Source organism: Sphaeramia orbicularis, chromosome 18 (assembly GCF_902148855.1).
Source record: "Sphaeramia orbicularis chromosome 18, fSphaOr1.1, whole genome shotgun sequence".
NCBI classification, from domain to species: Eukaryota; Metazoa; Chordata; class Actinopteri; order Kurtiformes; family Apogonidae; genus Sphaeramia; species Sphaeramia orbicularis.
In genome coordinates, this window is record NC_043974.1 from 24,542,039 (window position 1) to 24,568,170 (window position 26,132).

The following is a 26,132-nucleotide window of genomic DNA, read 5'->3' on the forward strand; positions in this document are numbered from 1 at the left end:
GTTCTGCGGTCTCTTTCTGCGTTGCACAGACACCGGAAGTTGTTGGTACTTTGCTGAAAAAAAATGTCCTAGCAAAGGCGAATGAATGGATGTTGTGATGCACTGAGGTGCCTTTGGTCACGTCTGTCCAAGATGACCTGAAGGTTTAAGCTCATAATTCAACTCTGTCGCTCCGGTCTTCCATCAATTCCCTCCAACTGGTGAGTTTTTAAGGAATACAGACGAGCTATTTACTGCTAACAGGCTAATGTGGTCACTAATGTACACGTACCTTTACATATGTGACGACCATCATAAACTTCACGGTTTTACATTTTATCACAGAGATATGTGATGAAATATCTATTAGAGACATTGTCAGTTAGCGTCATGCTGAGTGCTTAAAGAACACGCATGAAGTCCAGAGCTACGAGCTAAACATTCATAGTTGGCGAAGGACTAACACATCTAGTCTTAAATGCTTAAATGTATTTGTTTGTGTCTTGAAATTGGTCCATGTCTTTACTGTTCAGGGCACCATGGCGACGAGGATGAAGCTGAAGCTGAAGACTGTGTTTGTGCTTTACTTCATGGTCTCCCTCCTGGGCCTCGTCTATGCACTGATGCAACTTGGTGAGTGGACATTTCACGGTGTTACTCAAGGCCAGTGATGGAGCAAGTATTCAGATCCTTCAATACAGTACATGTACCAATACCACATTGTGAAAATGCTCTTTACTTAAATAAAACTACTTAACCACTTGTTGAAAATGAACTTGAAAGAAGGAAATGTATATGTTTTTAATTTATATTGCTGCTTAATTTATGTGTACAGTAATGTGTAAAAGTCTTAAGGACAGTTCAGACATTGTGAGAATCCAAACTGTATAAAGATAACCCCTTGTAAACAGCATCTCAACTGCAAGGGAATGAATATTGATTAAATCGACACTGTATGTTTTATTCACAAAGCTCACAACATTGAAAATTCTACTTTCCCTTTGTTAAGAAACCTTTTACATTAATTATTTCAACACACATCAGTATTTTATCGTCTTCCTGATAAAACCTGCTATATGACTTATGGCAAATTTTACAGGAGAAACAATAAACTGTTTATATAACGGGAAACTGAAATATGAAAAAAAAAAAAAAATCTGTTCCTTTAATGTTGGTACTTATGATGGAATGTAAACAACTGTCACAGGAGACTGAAATTTGAAGCTATAACAGGGGAGATAGCAGGTTTTTATTCCCAAACAAAAATGTCGTTTAGCAGGTTTTATCAGGAAGCCGACGATTTGTTGTCTCTAAAGATTCTCAAAATGTTGTAAAATCCACAACAGGCTTGGAAAACTGATTCTCCTGTCTTTCTTCACTGCACTTCCTTTTTTGTCAATGTAATTATTCAGTACTGTGACTGAGTAGCATGTCTGTTTTTGTTATTATTAATATTTTTTAATGATAATAGTAAGATGAATAAGAATATTAATACATGGTCATTTTAACCTTGGTAAAATAACACACCCAGTTGTGGACTAACACTTTTGCACTGTACTTTATGTTGCATTTTACTGCTGTTGATTTTTTTTTTTTTTAGTACTGGGTTGTTTTATCTATAACTAAACACCGTAGATCTTCATATGTTGGTAGTGTCACTGTCTTGTATGAAATCTGCATCTTTAAAAATTCTTCTAATAAAAAAAAAAAGCCTTGTTTTCAGTTTTGTGAAGATAATTTTTCACCCAATCTGAGAGGTTTTTATAAGTTTATTAGTTTAAGATGTAGAGAATAGGTTTCAGTGAAGGGTTATTCAACAGGATTATGATAAATTGGAATCTGAAAAGTAACTACAGCTTGTAAATAAATATAGTGCAGTAAAATATATATTTTTTTGCTTATGAGATGTTGTGGAACTGGGAAAAAAATTAATTAAAATTAAAAACAAAATAATGCAATGAGTTCAAGCACTTGAGTAAAAGTATTTTGTTGCATTCTGCAGTTGTTTAGTGCTTTTTTTTTACACATAAATGTTAAAAATTTTTGTAAAGAAAATGAGGTAGAAAATAAACTGCTTGCCTCTAAAGTAGTTTCTGCTGTGGCTTCAATGCAGGTCAGCGCTGCGACTGCACAGAGCATGACATGCCTAAAGACCGTACCATATCTCGGCTACGGGGGGAGTTGCACCGACTTCAGGAGAAGATGAGGAAGGCTGAGTCAACTAAACAGCCCCAGAAATCTCAACCCAAGCCCTCTCTGCCCACCATCTTTGTCATCACCCCAACATATGCAAGGTATCCTGGCAGGAAGATTTCCTCACCCACTTTCATTTCCTCCCACGTACACAAACACCTTCCCTCTACATTTGTGTCTTTCCGTCTCTGTCCAGGCTGGTGCAGAAGGCGGAGCTGACTCGTTTGTCTCAGACCTTCCTCCATGTTCCTCAGCTCCACTGGATCGTAGTGGAGGACTCGCCTCACAAAACTCCTCTGGTGTCCGAATTCCTGGCAAAGAGTGGCCTTCCCTACACACACCTGCACATGCCCACAGCCAAGGATCGCAAACTGCAGGAGGTAGAGCACTCTGTTATGGTTTTTGTCTGTAGGTAAATGCATTGTATGAATTCAGAGTCACATATGGTTTACTTTACTCATTGAAATATTCAAATGTAGGGCGAAATTGTGTACCAGCATCCTCCTATTACTACCAAAACCACCAACAGTTTAATGCTACATTTCCACAAACTATCACTCTGACTAATGTGTGAAGCTCATTGCTCACACACATCTGAATTATGATATTAGCATGTTTTCTCCTTCAAACCAAACTCACACAGCCTGTTAAAATAACGCTGTGTCTTATGATCTTCACATGCTGCGCCATCTGATAGTTTACATTCTAGTTCTGTTAGCTTAGCTCTTTTTTAGATGGAAAACAACCACAGTAAATCCACCAATCACCTCTTTTTTTGTGCAGTTTGTGTTGTCAAAAGCTGCCCTAGAGATCTGTTTGGAATCATCCAAACAGGTCCAGTCTTTAAATCATACCTAGGACAAAATATCATCTGCAAACAGAAGAAAATGCATTGTTTAAGACACTACAGGTACTATGACTAATACATAAAAAACACTTTGGCCCTTCTTGACTCCAGGGTGACCCCAGCTGGCTGAAACCCCGTGGTGTTGAACAGAGGAACGAAGGCCTACGGTGGCTGAGAGAGGACAGAAGGGCTCAGCCAGGAGGTGACAGCCAGCAGGGAGTGGTTTACTTCGCTGACGATGACAACACGTACAGTGTGCCGTTGTTTGATGAGGTGAGGGTCAGCATGTGGAAGGTTATTTTTGATCTTTCAGAGTGTATATGATGTTATGTGTACCACTAAAACAACAACAAACATCCTGTTATTTAATTTCAGATGAGGAACACCCAGCGAGTGTCGGTGTGGCCTGTTGGTCTGGTCGGAGGCATGAAATATGAGCGGCCTGTAGTTGAAGGAGGAAAGGTAGGGGATTGTTTTTAATTAAATGATCGGTACACTTAAGCTGAATTATCATAACACCAAATGTTGTTTCTCTTAGGTGGTTCGTTTCCACACTGGCTGGCGTCCTAGCCGTCCCTTCCCGATGGACATGGCTGGCTTTGCTGTGTCCCTCAAACTGGTCCTAGCCAATCCTGAGGCTTGTTTTGATGGAGAAGCACCAATGGGCTTCCTTGAGAGCAGCTTCCTTCAAGGGCTGGTTACCATGGATGAACTGGAGCCCAAAGCTGACAACTGCTCTAAAGTAAGTGAGATTTACACTTATCTCAACAGTGATGTGGATGATTTTAATTTGTTGTTTGTTCTGCTTTTCAGGGGAACCATCAGCATTTTCATTTGCTTACATTTATTCCAAATAGCTTTAGTATTTTATTAAGCAGTATTTATATTGTTTGGTTTTAACATTCATGATGCTAGACTATCGAATGCATTTAAGTTTATTCATACTGTTTCTTTAGCGTTTTTTGGCCCTAAAAGTGTTTGGATTGTCAACCAAACCTTCTGCCTGTGTAACATGTTGTTTTCCTGCTACTTATGACAACTTTGAGTGATGAGCAATTACACTAACTTTTAGCTTTCACATGCTATACTCCTGGTTTTACTGCAATGCTTTGCTGAAACAAGCAAAATTCAACACTATAGAGATTTATTAGCTTATTATGAGAAGTGTAAAATTATTCACAAATTAATAACAATGACTCAGAAGGGAAGATTGTACACTTCCTGGCCAAAACAAAAAAAATCAGACACACAGTATGTTGGTGGACATGTAAAATTATTTTCGGTCAGTTGTGAAGCCAAACAAAAAAGAAAAGTAGTTCTGCATTTTACAAGAGGCGAGAAAAATGGATTCTGATGATGCAGATGCTGGATCATGCTTTTGGAGAGAATACTGAACCCTTTTTTTATTCAGTGTATTTCCTTAAATGTCCTTTTGTTGTGTTTGTAGGTGCTGGTGTGGCATACACGGACAGAGAAACCTAAAATGAAGAGGGAGGAGGCTCTGCAGGCCCAGGGTCTGGGCTCCGATCCTGCTGTGGAGGTCTGAGGAACAAACACACAAACACACACAGCGTAAAGCATTCTCTGCTGTTTAATGCTGCATATGTAACTCTGTGTTGTAAATACTGTAAAGCAGAACATTTCAGATGCAACATTTAATTGAGCTGTTTTAGTCTCTTTATGTGTCAGGTAGTAGGTATATGTATGTATGTGTGCACATATGTGTATATTGAGGGAGTGCGTGTTGTTGTAACTGTGCTACCTGTAGTTTTTTTTTTTTTTTAAAGTTTTAGTGATGATTATTGAGTTAGTGGCATCGTCTTACTCAAGCAACAAATACAGACTCTGGAGTTTTAATAATAGCCTCAAGGGGGCGCTAATTTAAAATTTTGCAATTTTGCATCCAACACAACCATGTGATGGTTCATTTTATTCAGACTCACACATCTGCATCATCGGTAGACTTGACATGTTTAGTTGTGCTCAGTGTAGGTGATTCCTGACAGATTATTTTACCCGAATTGTTTTTTTTTTTTTCCGTCACTGCAGCCTCATATTTAGGTTGAGTTTGCAACATTTTGCTTGGTTTCCAATGAAGACACAGTTGCAACAGAACTATTTAATCAAGCATGGCTGATGAGCATCCCTAAGTCAGTAGTATGAACCTAAACTAACATGAAAATGATTTTATCCATAATCTTAAGAACTTCATCAGCATGATAATAATCTCTGTAATCACTCGAGCTAAGGTAGCATCATGGTGCATTTTTTTTTGACGCAGTTATCGTATTTATAACATAAACAGCTGCCAAAATAGGTAAATATGATGCCAAATTGTTGTTGCCTTGTTTGCATCTGCTCTCAACCACCTGTCTTGCAGAAACACATTAACTTGGCATCACCGTTTTGCAACACAGACATGACAAATCTGAAGCGGTAAAGGTCCCACACCCAATGCAGCTGTAGTGCTAGAGCTTAGAATGCAAAAGGCTGGTTTTCAGTGGTGTCATAGCACAAATAATAGTCCAAACCAGCATTTTTATATGGATAGTTTAGTGACGCTTTTAAGAACATAGACGACCTCCTAATGAAATGAGGGAACTACACTACTGAAGTTCATAGAAACCCCTTATGCAATAACCAGATACAAACCCTGCTCTCCATGTTACATCTCTACACTTTAGTGACTCTAAAACACTTGAATTTGCCTTTAAGGGGCTGGAAATCCGTCGTACATTACAGTAGCGGTGCGTTTGAGCAGAGCTTGGAATATAAACTGACCTACTTGAGCTGTGCTTCAGAGGTTAAAGTGACAAATGCTCCTGAGCTGCTGTTGTATGATACTGTAAAAACAGCTAGTGCCTGCTTAAGTGGAATTAGTGCCTGTAAGTCAGTCAGTCAGTTAGTTCTCTAATGGTGTATAATGTATTTATTTATGTAATACTGTTCTTTACATTGTAAAATGTGATATTGTCTGTCCCAGGCCTTGAAAATAAACCTACATAATGTCACGTTGTCTTATGTCCTCTCTGTTTATCCTGCATATAGGGATACACTGATAAATCACCCTGAATCTACTAAAACAAAGGATTGAAGGTCTGAAAGACTCTGTACAATGCTTTTGTTTCCTCTGGAATGTAATGGGCCGTAAACATATAATAGAATTTTAGATAATTTTTGTCCTGTTGGGTAGAAGAGTAGTGTAGTTTTGCATCAACTCATATAAATGTAGTGGAATAAAAAGTAAATTATTTCTTCCACCAATATAATAGAGTAAAAGTGTAAAATTGGATGTTGAGGATGAAGAGACTCAATAGGAATAAGAGGAACAAAATTATTCCAACTTTATGAGCAACAGAGTTTATATTTTACTCATTTTTGCTGTGAGCCTAAGTTTGGGAAAAGCAGATTTATGGTATTAAAAATGGAAATCTAGTGCTCTCAGATTACACTGGGTTACAAAAAAATGTTTTTTGCAAGTTGTCTAGGTTTTTTCAACTGAATTAGGACCATTTTGCAGCGCTAAATCCAAAAAGGACATCTGTTTTTCTCAATCAGGTCAGGTTTTTTTGCTAATTTGATTTTGAAAAATTTGATCTTCTCACAAAATTGATTACATTTTTGTGACTTTATCAGTTGATTTTTTTATATAGTTCTCACCCAAAATAGGTTTTAAGAGAAAAAAAAATCATTTTCTAACAGGATTCCTGTTAGGTACAATGGTGTATTCACCGCAGATGTAGCAGAATACGTCAGGCTTATTTTTGCAAGATCTTCTAATTGAAGCCATTTCATTCACCTGTAATATTAAAAAAACCATTAATCATAAATTGGCAAAAGTAAAATCTTCAGAACTCGTTTATTGCAAGAAATATGAAAGAATTTTGTATCATATGATGTGAAAATGCCCATAAATGTAAGCAAAAATGTTAAAAAGCCAATATGTAGCATAGTTCAGAAAGTTGACCTGATTGAGCAAAATTAATGTGATTTTTTGATTCAGCACACCCAAATTATCCTAAATCAGCTCAAAAAACTTAAACAATAAATTTGTTGTTGACCAGTGTTATAAATAGGAATAATTTTGTTTTCAGACACATTCCTGTTTTTATTCCTGTTTATACACATTAATATTCACCTTTAACCAGATACAATCATTCCATACATATTCCCAGTTAGATTTTATCTACCAAGAATAAATCACATTATCAAAATCATTTAATGAGGAGGTAAAAATATTTTCTCCCAACTTTATGATGCTTTAGATTCATGTAAGCAAGTGAATAAAGGAACAGACAATGTCGTACCGTGAAATTTTTTGATTGAGAGTGAAGGTGAAGTCAGTTTACATAAACTCAGAGGGACTTATGTCACGCCTTGTCATGAAATAGGTCATTAAACTATAGTCATAATGGTCTTAAAAAGGTCTCTTGGGTTGAACTTGTTGAAACCTGCAGAGCCCTGAGTTGAATCTAAGCAGTGACTGTGCCTTGAAGCCCAGCCAACAGCACATCTGTTCTTGGTCTGAAAGTGTCAGGTAATGCATTTAATTAGCCCGGGGCACAGCTCTGACTTAACACTATCGCATTATTCATACTGTCATCACCGCCGCTTGACACTTTTTCATGTTATTTGGGACTGTCTGTCAGTATCACCACTTCAAAATCCCCACTAACTAACTGCAGCTTGGCTCAGGTTACAGTCACCATGGCGACCTGCTCCCAGCATCCGGTCCCATCACTGGTGATTACGCAGCTGAGGTTTCCATACGACTGTGTGATTGACAGCTGCGACACCCCCTCTGGAGGAAACTCTAGTGTGTGATGCCCATATATGGAGCCGAACACATCTGCCAACGCACGCTAGCGCAGGGTTTAATAGCACAAGGTGAAATGGGAGGTGAGTAAGAGACGAAGTCAGTCAGACGAGGTTTGATCCGGGATGATTCACATGACGCACACATTTATAAACACACTGAGGGAGACGAGACGACTTCTGACGGTAGAAAGTAGTGTCATTACTGTCTGTGGTCTTAAAACTATCATCACCTTTATCATACTCCAAAACAGAATTAATAACATCCAACCTCATTTTCATGTTTTTTACAATATTCTTCCACCTTTATCTGTTTATTTATTAGCTTAGCAGACATACATGTCAACTTTTACTGTGATTGTACAGTCGTGGAAAAAATAGTTAGACCATCAAAAGTCATCAAAAACAATGGTTATGCAATCAAGTACTAACTCCTGTGTGTATCATGTGACTAAAACAGACAGAAAAGAAAACATGGAATGCCTAAAAGCACTGTTTTTGTCAGTACAATGCCATAGCTATTGATGTAAGAACTGAAGTGATTTTGGTTATTATCAAGAAAACCATGGAAAATGAATAGATATCAGCTCTGAAATTAAACTCTTATGAGCTATTTTTGTTGTTATCATTATATTTGTCCAAACAAATGTACCTCAAGTTGTACCAGGCATTAAAATGAATAAGAAATTGAAGAAAACAAGGGTGGTCTAATAATTTTTTCTGCAACCGTAAATATGAACTCATTTAGAGAGGTAAATATATTGGCCTAAATTCAATTTGATAGATGTTAGGGCTTAAATCTGGATCTGAGTAATCCACATAAGGTTAACTGCTTTACCCGAATGATAGTATAAAATGCAGGCACAGAACTAACAGCATTTTATTCTGTGTATTCCTTTGTCACTCAGACTCGCTGGCCAACGATGATGCAAACCTCAGAAAAAAAAAAAAAAAATCTCTCATATTTGTGTCTGAAATGTGTATTAAACTGATTAGTAAATACCACAGATATTTGGTTTGATTTCATGTATCCACGGTTTAACGTCTTTTTGTCAATATAAATCAAGAATGTGGGGTCAGATTTGTGGCAAAATAATCAAAACTAACAAAATGACCAACATATAAAAAAAACAAAAAAAACAACAAACATTTAAAAAAGAAAAAAAGAGGGGAAAAAAAACTCAGAAGCAAAAAAACCCTGAAAAGTCTCATACCTTGAACATCAATTAACTGTGTAAAGGAGTAAATTATTGACCTTTTGCTTCGATACAGTTGCTGTCATCTGTTTATTTGCACTTCATGACTCTCATTTTTTAAATTCAAGAAATCAAGGTTCAAGGTTACTTTATTTATACCCGTAGGTAGATTTGTTTTGCAGTCTAGGTGATTGCCTTGGCATTGCAACAACACTTACAGGGGTTGGACAAAATAATGGAAACACTTTCACCACAAGATGATAATGCCCCAATCCATACAGCTAGAATTGTTAAAGAATGGCATGAGGAACATTCTAATGAAGTTGAGCATCTCGTATGGCCGGCACAGTCCCCAGACCTCAACATTATTGAGCATTTATGGTCAGTTTTAGAGATTCAAGTAAGACGTCGATTTCCACCGCCATCGTCTCTAAAAGAGTTGGAGGGTATTCTAACTGAAGAATGGCTTAAAATTCCTTTGGAAACAATTCACAAGTTGTATGAATCAATACCTCGGAGAATTGAGGCTGTAATTGCCGCAAAAGGCGGACCTACACCATATTAAATTATATTTTGTTGATTTTTTTAAGGTGTTTCCATTATTTTGTCCAACCCCTGTACATTGAACATGCAAGACAGGCACTTGATCACGCTTACAGACGGGACAAAAAGACAGGACAAAACAAAAAGTGCTCAGTGTTCCACCATTCATCGGTATAGCAGCATGGATAAGTAAATAAAATAGGTGAGATCAAATAAATAAAAACAAGATGCAATAAAACACAATAAAAACCAGAAAAGATAAAACAGATAAAACAATAAAAACAATCCGGGATAAAAACCTGAGTAAGAACATACAAATAAATAAAAAATTAAAAAATGCAAGATACACTGTGAACCTTAAAATGTGGGTTATCCTGCCGCCTTATGACACCACCTTAGAAAGATTTAGTCAGTTTAACACACATTTCTGACATAAACAGGAGATTTTTACCTGACATAAACAGGAGATTTTTACCATTGCTAATGACTTTTTGAGTGACAATAGAATAAAAAAAATCATTAGTTTTATATACCCAGACCTGTCTCCATACTCTGTGCTGTTGCTATAGATAGGTCTGACTGTCTTTAATATTATTCTGGAATAGCAGTTTTGGATTGTTTTGCTCGTCCTTGGGCAGCGCTCAGCACAGGAGGCTGCCTATGACAAAGCCTGTCATGGTATTAAAATAACTAGAAGGAAACATGTCTGTGTCTTTGTCAGAACTTGCCATTTTCAGCTTCTAGTTGTAGCTCTTTCACATAGCGAGGGGGACTTTGAAAACACACACATAGCAGAAGGAAGAATGACATTCCTGCCACAGTATAACCGGAATATTCACCCTTATTCCAGCGGAGTATGTCCAGTGAACCAGACTAAATGACCATTAATAATCATCTAATGTGTGCTAATCATTTACACTACTTTCTTGCTACAGTGAGTTTTATCCTCTCTCAGATTTTGTTTGATATTTTATTCAATTATATCGGCACAAATCTGATTCCATGCAGGTTTTTCTGCATGAAAGTCCACATTTCTGATTTTACAAAGCTTTAAACCAACCACTCAACTAAAAATCATTTTCTGCTTCCCCTTAGATGTTAACAGATTTGATTCTAAACTCACTCTTAAATCTAATTCTGCAGAACAAACTCATACTGTATGTACTACTCACCTATATATTTACCAACAGTGCATCAGCAGTTTTTATTATTCAGGTGTTGCAGACATATATTACAATTTTCCTGAATTTCAGTCTTAAATTTGGTTAAAAATTAAAATGATCAAATTATTAAATAGCTGCTTATCTGTAAAATGCCCTGTTGCTGCAGTTTAATCAAGCATCAGCCCTGTAATTTCACACATTAACCACAAAGAACGAGACACAAATTGGGGAAAAAAAACAAATTTTATAATAATAATCGCATATTTCATTTTACTTTTTTAACCATTCCAGCTGAAAAATAACAGAATCTAAACTGATTAAACCTTATGTAGGTTTGTATGATATGATGACATAAATTAAACTTGAAAACACACACATTTTATGTCTTTCTATCTTTTGAAATACTCTCTCTTTGGAATTATTTTTCATTACTTGGCCAATATATATTGTTCTTCCACAAAAATGCCGAAATAAAATTAACAGATCTACACAAACAAATGTGACACTGAACTGAATGATTCTGAACAGAAATTATTTATTTGGAAATAAATAAATGAATAAAATAGTCACATCTATTAAATACAGTACAGTTATTATACAGTTTTTCTTAATTAATCTATAAAACAGTGATCAGTGACTAAAATCGTCTCCTGATCTACAGTGTTTATTAACTTCTGATCCACTACTCATGTAAATAATGTCAATAATTGGTGTAAAATAGTTTGTCATCTTTTCATGGTCATCAGATATGACCCATTTGGACATTCAGAGGCTCTGTAGTTAACAGGGAAACACCGTCATCTTCTATAACATTGATTCACCAGAAAACCCATGGAGTTTGATTAATGACAGTGGATGGAGATACTTATTTTGTGTTCAGTTATTGATATCTTTGCCTAGATTGTCTTTTTCTTTTCAGTTTTCTTTGTTTTTTAGCATAATAACCCTCGACTTTCATCTGAGCTTCCATGAACATCTACATGATCAGTAAATTAAATACAAGAAAATACATGATTTTCACTGAAAAAAGCAAAATACAGATGATAATATTATACTAAATGGTGATAAATCGTTTAAGAAAGGTTAAATCATTTAGGAACTACCACAAAAGTATCACTGGGTCTTTATGGGTTAAATCAGTGTTTTTCATCCTTGGGGTCGGGACTACACGTGGGGTTGCCTGGAATTCAAATGGGGTCACCTGAAATTTCTAGTAATTGATAAAAAAAAAAAAAAAAAAAAAGACTCAAAAAATGTATATGGTGAGTTGAAAGAGGCAATCACAATATATAACAGACATGACGAACTGTGAAGCTGAAACTGAAGCACTGTGGTACTGTTTATCTTTCAAATGTTCATTGTGGTCGGTTTCAGATGCTGCAGCTCTTTCATAATTCATAGTTTGAGTTCTTGTTTGTTCAGTATTAATTGTCAGCCTTGTAAATCCAAGCTGGACTGACTGTACATATCCTGACCAAGGAAAATAAAATTCTCTCTTTGTGCAGTAATCTACACCTGGCTTTACTGCCTCCGTCCATAATGATATACATTATATAGACTAAATGTTGTCTAAAATTAATGTTTATTTGCAATATAGTATAGCAAATTATTACATGATCAAAAACAAATTAATTTTAGCAAAAACATGTCTTTGTTTTGAATGTCTGGGGTCGCCAGAAATTTGTGGTGTTAAATTGGGGTCACGAGCCAAAAAAGGTTGGGAACCACTGGGTTAAATGTACAGAATGATTACTTTATTGTAATAAACACTTTCATTATGATTTAAACTTATATATATCGTCTTCATCACACTTCTCCACAATGAAATGTAATGTAAGTCCATCAGTAAGATAAGATCATTCTTTATTCGTTCGAGGATATTTGCTGTGTTACAGAGGCAAAAAACAATTACAGCTGCAAAAGCAAGAACAGTATTAACAGTAAAAAGAGATAAATCCACACATTAACATTGGTAAGAGATAGAAAAATTGCAAAAAATAAAACGAAAAGTACAACTAAATTACCCTAAAACTGTACTTAGGTGCAATAAATGTTATGTTGGGACATGAATGCAATTTTTCTCCTCAAAGATGAGTTTCTTTTACAGGCTGTGTCACACTCTCATGCATAACTTGGTCGTGATTTCCTGTGTGTGGGTGTGTGTTTTGTTTCTTAGGTGTATGTGGTCACGCTGCCCACTGAGCAGGTGTGTGCATGTACAGTAAAGGCGTGTGGCCTCAGTATATGTCAACGCCAACTTTGGAAAAACAGCCATCGAAATAATTACCCAACTCTCACACATAGCTGAGCGGCTCCCACTCCCTGTCCCACCCAAAGTGTTTACCATTCACACAGAAAGATAACATTCAGTGGCCGAGCTAATTCATTTTATCCAGGCACACGCATACTTTCCATTTATGAAGCAAGTAACTAGTGGACGTGAAAACAAACCGACATATCCAGGACTTGAGTCACATTTTATCTTAAAACAGAGCACATTGAATGTCACTAAAAACCAATCATTACCACAGTATTGAATTTTAACCCTTTCATGCATTGTGGTCACTACAGTGGACAGCTATTCTACAGCTGTTCTCTCATATATTCATTGGTTTTATTGTTTTAGTTGCATATCACCCAACACGGTGAATACTTATGCACCATCTCATACACTGCAATTCATACAATTACTGTAACTTGATAAACCTGATCTGCAGTTACATATTTGACTGTATATTCAATTGCTAAATGTAATTAGACTGTAATAACTTTTCTTAAACAAAACGTTATTTGTGTGTCTGTGTGTGTGTGGGGAGGGGTACATTATCTCCATGAAGTGAGTAATAAGTAGTATTAGAATATGATCAAATGTGTGAGAAAACATCAGATTAGCTGCATTAAAAATGTTTTCACACAGTATATCACTTTCTGATATTGCGTTTTAAATGCACGTTTTTGCTTCAAAAATTAAATACATGGTATCCAGCTGAGTGGACATTTCTGTAACTCCATGAAGAATAGGTTCATTAAAAACAATTCAATCACAATTTTTTTTTTTTTTTGTCGTGCCTAAAGTGAAACAAAACCACTCGGGGGAAAAAAAATCTTGACACCGGATCTCATAATTCATGCATGAAAGGGTTAATGTCTTTATAGGACATTTAGACCCACAATTAAAAGATCTGTTGCCACGTAGACCTGATTTACAAGGTCATAGGTTATCACAATGAAAAGGCCCAATAAATTACTTCATAAATGACCTCTGATGAGGTCATTTATTAATCATGATCAAAAAAGAAAAACAGGCACTATCCAAAAAACAAACAAACCTTTACTTTATTCAGATGCCTATTTCTTAACCCTTAATAGGTAACCTGGGGTCCCAGCAGACTCCACGTTTTTAATTTTTTATGTTTTCACGCAGTAAAGGAGAATTGTACTTCACGCAGTAAAGGAGAATTTATTTGGAAAATAAAGCACAATTTTGTTATATTTTTTTCGTTTCATTGCTATCCTTTCATACTATAAGCAATAAAGTATTGTAACTGACTAAAATATAACATTTTTAGATGTTTTTATCACCGTAGGTAACCTGGGGTCTAGCTGGACCCCAGGTTACCTGTAGCTGTGGGGGGCACCATGGTTACCTATTAAGGGTTAAACATGGTAATTCTAAAAAACTTATTTATTTTTTTCTTGCTTTATTTTGTTTCCAGTGCCCAATCAGCAGACTGACATATTTGATATAAAAAAACAAAAAAAAAAAAAACAACAAAAAACCCCCAGATCCATTATGATACAACATTGCATTTACATTGCTTAAATATTTCAGTTTTTTCATTATCTGTTCATACTGTCCCAGCTTCTTTTTTCTTTTTTGAGACATATATAAACGAATACTGGTATATATTTGTGTGAGTACTTATGTTATTTTAATATCCTGTTTCCTCTAAAGCATTATTCATGGACTAGAAAATATTATAATGATTCATTCTGAGGTTTTCATGGCTATTATAAACGCCCAAGCAAATTTATGTAAAATAAGTAACTAAAATGACTTTTTTAATGTCTAGTCACTTCAATTGTACTTTATTTGTGGATGTTTTGGCTGCTTTTTGCAATTTTTATGCACATGTGTCACATTTTTATAATCAAACTTTGCTGATATTATAGCAGATCTTTTTTCCTACATATTTCTTTGGCACATTGAAGAATAATTCTTAATATTTTCTAAGTTCAAAACACTTTTATTGGCAAATAAATCACATTTTTGCAAAGAATGGGTTTTTGCCACTGACAGAACTTTTGCCCATGACTGTAAATGATGACAAAAAATGGTCTTAAGTGGTGCTAAATGATGTATTTGTTGAAAAATGTAAAAATGTATTGCAGAAGGATCTTCAGCCTCCCCAACCAACCATACAGCGAAGCCTTTTACAAACTTGGAGAAAATGAACCCAAACAACAACAAATGCATCTGAAAGCTGAAGGAAAAGTCTGCATTCACTCTTTGTGAGGGATGTTAATTATTCTTTTTCAACATTACAGGTACTTGAAAAACATCCACTATTTTATTTTATTTTATTTATTTGTTTTACATAAGATTTGATTTTTCATAGAAATACCATAACATGCCATTTAAAACATGATCTAAAACATGTAACGTGTTTCCTTTAGAAGAAAAACTACCCAGAGATTTTGACATTAAACCCGCCTCTAACTTTGATATTGTCTCATTCGTTCTCATAAACTTCTATTATTGTCATTTATCTGGAAGGTGAACTTGTGTTTGGTGTTAAAGTTTAGCTCAAAGTCACATCTTTACTCTGCAGATTCATCTAAAATACCATGTTCCTGTTAATCAGTGACAGCTCTGGTATAAAAAGCGGATGTTTACCCTGATTCTAGTGTTTGCCCTGTGGTCAAATCTTAATCTCCATGTCAGTGTGTGTTAAAGGATGTAAAAAAAAAAGTTACAGCGTCCTTGAAAGCAACAGGGCTTTCTCTTCTTCTTCTTCTTGTGTGTGTGTCTTTTGTGAGTGTGTGTTTGTCTTGGTGATGACACGACGTAGGTGCAGGTTCGGGCAGGGTCTGAGTGTGTGACGTAGTGTGTTTGGGGAGTATCCTGAGCTCCTGCCTGTAGTCATTCACCCAGACTCTCACACACAGGAGGCATTACTCACACACTGAGGGAAAGAGCAGCACAAGACAAGGTAAGACCTGCAACTCTTCATCTTCACGAACTCTGTACATTTATTATACACTGCATTAAGATCATTTTCATTGTCATGTTTACTCTTATTGCCTTTTGCATTGATTTTTAAGTCTTCTAAAATCTGAAAATACTGGTGAATGGCAATTTTTGTAGTGTTGTAAATGTAGTAACTTTTTTTTAATAACACAAACTTGGACTGAATATCTACTCACCTGCACTTAGAGCTGCAACTATTATTCAAGTTATCAGCTATTTGTCATCTAATATAAACATCTTCAATGAGTTCAATAACAATCGGGTCGTTTTTATGGTAAAAAGTCAAAATGTTCAGCTTGTAGCCTTGTACATTTTTAATAATTTCTGGTTTATTTCCTCCTGTGTGACAGTATCTGAGTATCGTTGGGTTGTGGACTAAACAAGACACTTAAAGATGGCATTATCATATATTTTTTCAAAATTTTTTAACATTTTACAGACCAAACATTTAATCGACTAATCAAGTAATAATCCATAGATCAGTCGCTGATAAAATAACCATTAGACTTTACTTATATTAAAGTCTTGTGACAAAGATAGTGAAACACCTGAATTTAAGCTCATGGCCTGTTAAATTAGCATATTTACATTTAGTACATTTTAGATATGTAACATTTTAAAGGGAACAGGTCAATAATACAGCTTAAATGTGCATATCATTTTCTGTATACATGGTTTTAATATGGCAAAGACAAATGAAGTATTTCAGTCAGTAAATCAGGTCTATTTATAGGCTGTAAAGGCTTAAACTGGTCATTGCTCTACTTCCTAAATAAAGAAAGACATTTTAGTGGCATCTTTGTCACTGCAGGTGTTTTGTCCTTGGTGACAGAATACGGCACAAACACCAACTCTGTCAGTGTCCGAATCTGTCCTTCCTACTTAGAGCTCATTTATTGCTGTGTCCCTTTAAAATGAGCCAACATTGACATTGAGTTTCACAGTGAGGTCATTGATTTTGGCCGCTGTCCAGTGTCCAGCAGGTTGGTCTAGTGTCAAAGTCTGACTGTGTGTGTTTGTTTAGTTGTAAGAGCAGTGTGTTTTCAGCTTTGGAAGACAGCATTAAAACCATGATAATACTGCCTGACCTGTGACTTTACTGATACAGATGGAGACAGTGATTATAGTTATTAAAAATGATAAAAATAACTTTGGGGCTGCTGTCGAGGAGTTTTATTAAAGGCAGGTACAGTGTTGGCGAGACTTAAACTACATGTAGTTGAACTACGTAGTTAAACTACATTTTGCTGTAACTTGCTGGTAGTTAAACTACATATTTTGTGCCGCGCTAAGTAGTTCAAGTCCTTTTTTGTCATTTTTTGTGGTTTAACTACTCAATTTGCAAACTACAATTTTGGGCAACAGTGTAAAATTAAGTTTTTTATTTTATTTATTTTTTGTAATTTAAATTGTATTTCACCATTGAAAGCAAGACAGTTCCATTTTCTTTCATCCTGAAATACTTTGAAGCCATGATCATGTCATGACATCACAGCCAAGGCTGCCTCTGATTGGCTTGCCTTGGCAGCACTCAATTGCTTCACAGATGTGCGATCATTACTAACGTCATGTGGTTGTCACTACCATGGACAACCCTCCTGCCAACACCACCCCCGATAGCGACATGCCGCCGCAACCATGGCCATATTTTGTTTCATATTCACTCCATGTAAATTCTCAAGTTAACGCTAAAAATAAAAAGTAGTTGCCAAAACAACTTTTCCTAGCCGTAGTTTTACAAACTACATTTCTCCAGGGGTAGAAATGTACATTGTTTGAAGTACTGCCATGCTGAACTACTTGTAGTTTTACAAGCTATGCTTGCAAAGTAGCTTCCCCAATACTGGGCAGATAAACAAAACAAACAAACAAACAAACAAAAAAAAACAACAGACAAAAATGACACATTTTACTAAAATGGGTTCAAGGTATGGCTACAAGGGGCCATACTGGAAAACATCCAATAATTGTCCAATTTCCTGTCTGCCATTTTGACTTTTTTGCCAGTCCAGACATGATAGTTGACGTATGGACCAAATTTTGTCCATATAGATAAAACTTACAAATTGTGGGTGCACTAGCTACAGACTTTTTTTTTTTTTTTTTTACCATATGTGATGAATGTGTCACTAATGTCCAAAAAAATGTTCTTTTGGTAGAAGAACAAGAAGGTCTTTATATTGTATTTGATGCTAAAAATGACAGTTTCCAAAACACAGATGTTAAATTAAAAACTACAATGAATAATGCAACACCAACTAAAACAAAATGTAAGAGTTGGAGGAAAAATCTGCCTAATTTTCTGCAAATGTAAGTGGTTCAAAGTGTTCAAGAATCAGCTTCTATCAGCTTCACTCAGCTTCTATAATTAAAGAGTTTACTCGCGATGCCTTAAAAAATCAAACTAACACTAAATAAAAAATAATGATTAAGCTAAGATAAAAAATAAAGCTACGTATGCACTAGTGAAATTACCTATAATGAAAAAACAAAAAAACCCACAGACAATCAAGTGAAAATGTGAGACTCAGGACTGCACACGTGCTTCTTCATAAACACCTTGTCATGCATTCTTGCAGATTTGTACCGTACATTCCACCCACAGCATCTGATCTGCACAGATAAATAATCCACCACATGTATCATCTGTCTGATCACTTCACCACATTCCTTTCCATTCTAATCTTTTTATCATCCATTAGCTCTCGCACTTCCACATATAAGAAATTCTTTGTGAGAAAGAGTGTAAGGGCAGGATTATGTAACAGCATTAAGCTAATCTTCCTTGTACCTTTTGTTTCAGACTTCAGAAAAAAGGGCTGTGAAGTACCAGGTTGAGAGAAGTGAGGGTGAAATTGAGGACAACGGGAGAAAAGTAAAACCAGACGTGAATACAGATAAAGAGAAGATGACAATCGGTAAGAACTCCAGGAAGAGCTCAGTGCGGAGCTCCATCCGGGCCCCAAAGTTCCTAGACAAGTCCAATGGGTTCTACGGTCGCCTTGATGAGCCTGAGATCCCCGTGGAGACAGAAGAGGTGAGGGCAACAGAGGTCGAAGAGATGAAGGATGAAAAAAGAAGCAGCCAAAATTCTGTGATGGACATTTCAGGAGCAGATGATAGGGAAGAACCAGAAATATTTAATGAAGGGACGATTGAAGACGATGGCGAGACTCTTCTTAGGAGGAAACCAAGCCGTCGCAACAGCAGGTGGAGAAGAAGCTCAAGGAGGAAACAGAAGGAAGCCAGAGCTGAGGACGACACAGGCAGAGACGGGAGGCTGAGCCAGGACACTGAGGACCAGGTGGACCCCCACGCTCTGGAGGACTCCAGGGCCATAATCCTGGTAGAGATGGAGAAACTGAAGAAGATGGAGGAAGAAAATGAGAAGACGGGGAAAGAGAAGGAGTCTGCCCTTGTTCATTTCCCAGTTCCAGAAGAAGCAGACGACCAGGTCCTCATCAGGGACAAGAAGAGAGGACGGGTAGAGGAGGGAGAGGAGGAGAGGAGGATGAAGAGGGAGCAAGAGGAGGGGATGAAGGTTGTGAAGAGGAACACGATGAAGAATTACCGCAAGGTGAGAAAGACGAACTTTTAGAGACAAGTAGAGGATGGAGGTATCAAAACGAGTTGAAAACATGTCCCAAAAAGAGAATCTACACAAAACACCTCGAAAAACATTACAACAATTGTTGCATTTAGGCTGTCAAAGTGTTGTCGCAAAGGTTTGGTTAGGTTTAGGAACAAAAAACACTCATCCAGCCCCCCCCCTCCCCTCCATCAAAAATAGGTATACAGAGGTTGATTCCTCTCAGTGTCCTTGACCACGGTGCTGATGAAGATTTGGAGTTGGTCCTCGAGTATGTTGAATGGCCACTCTCTGCTCCTAATATGTGCTAATGCTAATTGCTAATGCTAGTAACTAGTGTTGCTACTGTGTATGTATTAGCAAGAGCAAAATGCAAAGGCAGAATGTCCCTATGTAGATAATAAGTTGACCTAATCTAACCAATTATCCATCCATAACCTCCTTCCTCTAAGGTTTGTCCCGTTTAAACCACTTTACTTTTTTAAATATGCACTTATGCGTAGAACCAGAAGATGCCACAAATTGCCCCCAAAATACACTTAACCATTAAACATTTTGAGCTCATTCAAAAATGAACATTACTGATGATTTTTTGATGACTTTAGAGTTTCCATATTTATTTGAGTAGTTATATTCTTGTTGGCTTTTTATTTTTCCTGTAGCAATTTAAGCCAAATATCTGTACATTCTAGTCAAAGCGGCATCATTTCACACCTTTCCGGCCTAAATGGGTGGAACAAAATGATCCTTTGGTTTCATTTATTAGAGCAAATATAACAAGATAAAAAATATGTAAATCGTGACTTATCTGTGGATGTAAGGTGTCATAATATTTTGCATGCTCTTGTGCACAGAGAAAACTAATTTGCACATCACAGTGAAGTTAAAGTTAATTATTTTACAGAATCATTTAATGGTCTTCATATTAGATCAACATGCCATGAGGTTCAGTTTTTTTTTTTTTTTTTTTACCAGAAACATTCAGAAATATCTCTCAAAACTCCTTTTTTCTTTTATACTTTGAATACATTCCAACGTCTGACCTTTTCCATTTTTGCTGTTGAATCAGCTCTTCTACTTCTACCAGTCTTTTTTTACCCTCATATCCGTACTTCTTTTCGTCTTATGGTGTACTTTGCAGAAGGAACATATATCGACTTCTGCTTTAAAGAACTTTAGTATCTCACATTTACATAAATTCCAATTTTAGGTTCACTCCACCTGGTTAAACTTTAAACCCCTTGAGATTATATAACAGAGTGTGCAGAACAGAGGGGTAAAGTTCTTCCTCTACTTTCCACCGAGACAACATCCTACACATATTGCACACGGGCTATTAATCACCATGGGAACTATCGTTACATGTTAATAAAAGTCCACGAGTTGAGTAGGGTCAAGGTACAGCGGTCATTGGTGCGTGTCAACCCGCATTAGCCAATGTCTGATAGGATTTTTCCCTTTGCGTCACACTAACTGAGGTTTCACTAATGAACTGTAAGTGTAACAGATGTACTGTAACACTTTCCTACGTGTTCCACTAAGATTTTATGCTTACTTTGATGAACACACACACATACACACACACAGAGGTGACATTCCTTCGCCTCCTATATCATGTTCTTTGATCAGTGGAATGAAGTAAGGCAGTGACCCGCCTGCTTAACCCACACCGTAAAAACATTCCACTGCTGTTAACCAATCAGCGGCATCCATCGACCCGCACAGCCTCATGGTCCGACTCTGTCCTGTTTGTCTACACACCTTTAGTTTATGTCCAAAAGCTGAGCACTGATAGTGTGTGCTGATAAGAGAGCATCCTGCTGCAGCTCAGACTCTGGAGTAGAAATAATAGACAGAAGGTAACGACCAGCAAGTCACCGGTTACTATGGCAACTTGTTTAGATATTGATGCATAGGAAATATACATTATCAAATAGCTTAACCCTTTCATGCATGAATTATGAGAACCTTAATTAAGATTTTTTTTCCTCTTTAGGCATGAAAAAAACAATGTGATTGAATTTGTTTTTTTGAACCTATTTTTCATGGAGTTACCAAAATGTCTACTCAGCTGGACACCATGTGTTTTTTATTTTTATTTTTATTTAACCTTTATTTACCCAGGGAAGCAATTAAAAACAGATTCTTATTTACAAAGGCAGCCTAATGATCATTTACTGACATACTGTGTGAAAACTATGAAATACATTTTTTTTAAATGCTGCTAATCTGTTCTCACATTTTAACATACTAGAACCTCCTGAGACCCAGCAATGCATTTTTGTCCTCTGTACGGGACAAGAGTTTTACAGCTTTATTATTAAAAAAAAAACAAAAAACAAAATGCTGTCCACTGCAATGGGCATTCCATAAATTAAAAAAAAAATCTATCTGAAAAAACTATGGCATCATGCTGTTTCCAATCAACACAATTATTAAATGTAAAAAAGCCAAAACGTTTCCTTTCCAAGGTCCCAGGAGGATAACACTAGTTATTACTCACTCAGATATGCAAAAAAAAAATGTTTAAAAAAACCCTGTTAATTACAGTCTAATAACAATTAGCAATTGATTTACACTCAAATATCTTACTGCAGATCAGGCTGATCAAGAACAGGAAAGTTACAGTAATAGTATGAATTGCATTGCGTGAGATGATACATAAACATTCACTGTGTTGGTTGATATGCAAGTAAAACAACAAAATCCATGAATATACAAGAGAACAACTTTGAATAGCTGTCCACTGCACTGACCACTATGCATGAAAGGATTAAATACATACTCTGCATACGTGTAATAAAATCTTTTTATGTCTACTTATTCTGCTATTTTACCAAATAGAGGCAATAATGCAAAAAAGCTAATTTCCAAATTGGCGAAATGAAAAAAAATCAATGCAGTCTCATGCAGCCCAGTGTCAGCTTTTGTCTCCTTGATCATTCATGTGTTTTTTTCATAAACTGTCATATTGAGTCTTTATATTAAATTCCTCTTGTTATGCTTATTATGCGCTGATGGATACATCAGTGAATCACATAGTGTATGCCTCCATAAAAAAAGCTATCAGAAAATATAGACACAAATAAAGCAGATTACTAAAAATGGCTACAACGGTTTGTTACTGAGTAGAGTTTCATCCCACCTCTGCATGAAGCTTCCACTCTAACAAGGATCTTTAAGCTCATTAGTTTTGTTTTAAGCCCCTATGGACAATCAATTTTCCAATTTTAACATTTTACACTAAATAACTCCCATGAGCCTCAGCTTTTGTCTTACACATCAATATGAGAACAATTCAACACAAACTCTACCTGATCTACTTTATAGCTTGTCTTTAACTCTAGAAATTGTCACTGAATGAAAATGTATATTAATTAGAGACAACTATTTTTGTGGCGGCTTCTAAATTAATTTTTCCTCTACATTTCACCTTTACCAAGTGATTTATCACTATTCCATTCGTTGTAATATTATCCTCTGTATTTTGAATTTTTCAGTGAAATCAAGTATTTTTCTATATTTAACTCACTGATCATGTAGATGTTCATAAAAATTCAGAGTAAATTCAAAGGCTATTATATCAAAACAGAGAAAACAGAAGAAAAAGTGACTTTTTCAGCAAAATATATCCTGAACTGAATGTTAACATCCAAATGACAATAAAAAGCAGAGAAACTGCATTTTACTTGAATTATTTAATGTATTAAAATTGGTTGTTCACAAATTACTAAACATGTTAGATCAGTACATGCTTTTGGAGCTTGTGTAGGTCTTTTGGGATTAAAAGCGTGCATTTCCATTCTGTCTGTTTAATGTATCAACAGCAAACTTTTAATTTCACTTCTCAGTCATATGTTACTGATCATTCCTTCCTTTCATTCCCATCAGGCCTTGGACAGAGCGTTTCGTCGCGGCTGGGAAGCCTTCATCACCAACCTGTACAGCGTCACTCTCACGCCTGTGACTCCATCCTCACCTTCATCTTCCTCACCTCTATCAAAGAAGAAACATCAGCACAACTCAGTGTTGGCTGAGTTTCAGTAGAAGAAGAATGTGACATGGACAGAAAACCCTAAACATTTTTTAATACATGCGATTCTGATTATGCACCGTCACTGAATAGTACTGCACAATGCTGTCTGTATAATTTTTATTTTACCTTTATTTATGTTATGTGCTGAGTTTTAATCACTCAGCATAAATTTCAGTGCCTTTTCACATCATGATATGAAGAAACACTGCACATGATGAAAACAGCAGCAGGTTTGGCTATTGAAGCTGAAGGAAACAAGCAGCTGATTTGACATTGATGTCTATGAGACTAGTCTGTCTTTAGGTGACTGAGTTCAACTCATCCTGCTTCTCTTCTGATGATTTATTCCAGATTTTATTAGTAACTATCTTAGCTTCCCAAATGCAGTCCACTGTTTAGAGCTTGGAGTATGAATCATCTTTTCTTCCTTTAGTTTAACACGATGAAACCACTAAAATGTTGATGTGTGACTGTAAGGAATGGAAGATTTCCACCAGCGAACGGCGATGACGGATCAGTGGACTTTTGCCCTGAAGAAATTTACATGTTTTCATGTTAACCAGTGCCATTTATTATGTTCTCACAGCTAATTATTAATCAGATGTGGTTAATGAGAGCAGTCTTGACAGGAGTTTAAGTTCACTTTATGTTCTGGTGAAGGTTTTTTAACCTGAGGACACATGACGCATGAGTCTAATTGTATTTGTTTATGAAACAGATAAAGAAATGGAAAGAGGTTTTTTTTCTTGCAAGTTTTTGTCAATTGTTACCACTGCATTTACAAGTGCAGACATTCCGACTGTAATAATTAAAATATTTAACTAAGAAATATATTAATTTATTCACATTTAAGTCACAACACAATTAAGTAGGTAGTGTTTACAGCAGATCTGCGATAATTCCTTCAATCCATTCTATATATTGTTTTTTTATCACTTCAAATGTACTGTATTTAATAATTCTTTATGTTTTGACACCTCTTTGAACAGGTGCTGCAAATAAACCCCCGTTGTCATACATGTTGTCTCAAATGTGTGTTCCTTTTTATTAGAATCCATTTGTTTTATAATCAGAGCTTCTTAAATAAAGAGGCACCTTCATGAGTAGATAAATATTACTTATTTAACTTGTACTGTGTTGTTTAAATGTTTATATGAATGAACAAGGCATTTGACAAGTATTTCCAAATTCTACTTCATATTTTTTACTCCTCTACATTGGTTTGACAGCTTCAGTTACTTTTAAATTTCATTTTTCACCCCCTTCCTTTCCTGTTAATACTTTTTTCACCAAATGTATTGAGTTCAATTGGAAGTTTAACAACTTCTCTTCATCTTAAGCTCTAAATAAACTCTTTAAACCCTCTTGAATAAGCTGGAAAATATATTTGTTCAAAAGCTGGGCTGTTTTTTTCAGGTTCTTGATATGATTCATATTTAAAACATGATGTACAACTGTAGATCAAACAAGCAAACTAAAAGTAAAGTCACCCAAATAAGCTCTACTTAAAAATAAAAATGTAAAACAGAAATGACAGTGACATGAACCCAGAAACCTAACATTTGATCATAAAACACTAACACAGACAATTTTCCTGCATGGTGGTGAGTAGGACTTTTCATACTTTAAGTACATTTAGGTGGATTAGCCTAATGTGGAGCACTTGTTGCATTTCAGGTAGTTGCATAATTAATCACAATTGCAATGTCAACTTGTGCAATAAATAGTCACAAAAGAATCTGACTTAAAGTTCCAGATTTAGGAGGATTTATGGTAAATAAATACAAGCTCTGTTGTCTGGTGATAGTTTGGGTTTAATGACACTGAACAAAGACATGTACTGTGTAAGACAAACAAAATGAAAGTTTTAATTTACAGTTTGTTCTATTTATTTTAAGGTTTGTATTTTCTTGTCTTAGTTTCAGTTACTTGATCTGAAAATTGATAATCTGTACCTTTTTCATTAAAATCCAAGTCAATAGACCCAAATATAAATTGCAAGACTTTCAGCACTAATTTCAATGTGACGTTTTCTCCCCATTATGCAGCCCTAATCTCAAATGTCTGGAATACGTAAAATGCGATATGAAGCCAACACATGAAATCCTTGTCAGGTTCAATTGTGAAATTCCATGACGTGTCCTAATCAAACCATAAGAGAAAATGCTGATATCACACTCATAAACCTCACGTATCAGACAATCTGTATTTGTTAATATAGGGCAGCTCTGTACTCAGCATTAATGACAACAATAAAAGTTCTCTAATTCACTAAATCTGCTTATGGGACACATAAAAGAAGTTAATGATACTGTGGGATGCGTACAAGGATCACTTTAATTTAAGTAAGGTTTTGAATACCTTGTAGTGGAGTATTATCACTGTGTGTGGTATTATTTTTAGAATCTGAACAGACATTCTTAGGCCACTGGTAAACAGGATGAACAAAATATGACACAACAGGGCTTTTTTTGTCCTATTATCACAATCTTTTATGATCATTCCTTATTTAACTGATTA

At 35.9% G+C, this 26,132-nt stretch overlaps 2 protein-coding genes across 2 annotated transcripts; both read left to right on the top strand.

The window, feature by feature from the left end:
• Positions 1-12: 12 nt before the first annotated feature.
• Positions 13-6,030, top strand: b3gat3 (beta-1,3-glucuronyltransferase 3 (glucuronosyltransferase I)). The gene is made up of 8 exons (XM_030161799.1): positions 13-200; positions 513-612; positions 2,093-2,273; positions 2,369-2,552; positions 3,131-3,292; positions 3,395-3,481; positions 3,558-3,761; positions 4,467-6,030. Exons 2-8 carry the CDS (start codon positions 519-521, stop codon positions 4,563-4,565), a joined length of 1,011 nt encoding a protein of 336 aa, XP_030017659.1. The 5' UTR covers positions 13-200; positions 513-518; the 3' UTR covers positions 4,566-6,030.
• A 9,788-nt stretch (positions 6,031-15,818) lies between these two features.
• On the top strand, positions 15,819-24,631 carry LOC115439019 (uncharacterized). The gene is made up of 3 exons (XM_030162912.1): positions 15,819-15,949; positions 18,791-19,564; positions 23,468-24,631. The coding sequence occupies exons 2-3, from the start codon at positions 18,896-18,898 to the stop codon at positions 23,621-23,623; spliced, it is 825 nt and encodes a 274-aa protein (XP_030018772.1). The 5' UTR covers positions 15,819-15,949; positions 18,791-18,895; the 3' UTR covers positions 23,624-24,631.
• Positions 24,632-26,132: the final 1,501 nt, after the last annotated feature.

Coding starts and splice junctions, on each gene's coding strand:
- b3gat3 (XM_030161799.1), top strand. CDS start 519: ATGGCGACGAGGATGAAGCTGAAGCTGAAGACTGTGTTTGTGCTTTAC. Junction 3,293..3,394: donor GTGTGCCGTTGTTTGATGAG/GTGAGGGTCAGC, acceptor ATTTAATTTCAG/ATGAGGAACACCCAGCGAGT. Junction 3,482..3,557: donor CTGTAGTTGAAGGAGGAAAG/GTAGGGGATTGT, acceptor TGTTTCTCTTAG/GTGGTTCGTTTCCACACTGG.
- LOC115439019 (XM_030162912.1), top strand. CDS start 18,896: ATGACAATCGGTAAGAACTCCAGGAAGAGCTCAGTGCGGAGCTCCATC. Junction 19,565..23,467: donor CGATGAAGAATTACCGCAAG/GTGAGAAAGACG, acceptor CATTCCCATCAG/GCCTTGGACAGAGCGTTTCG.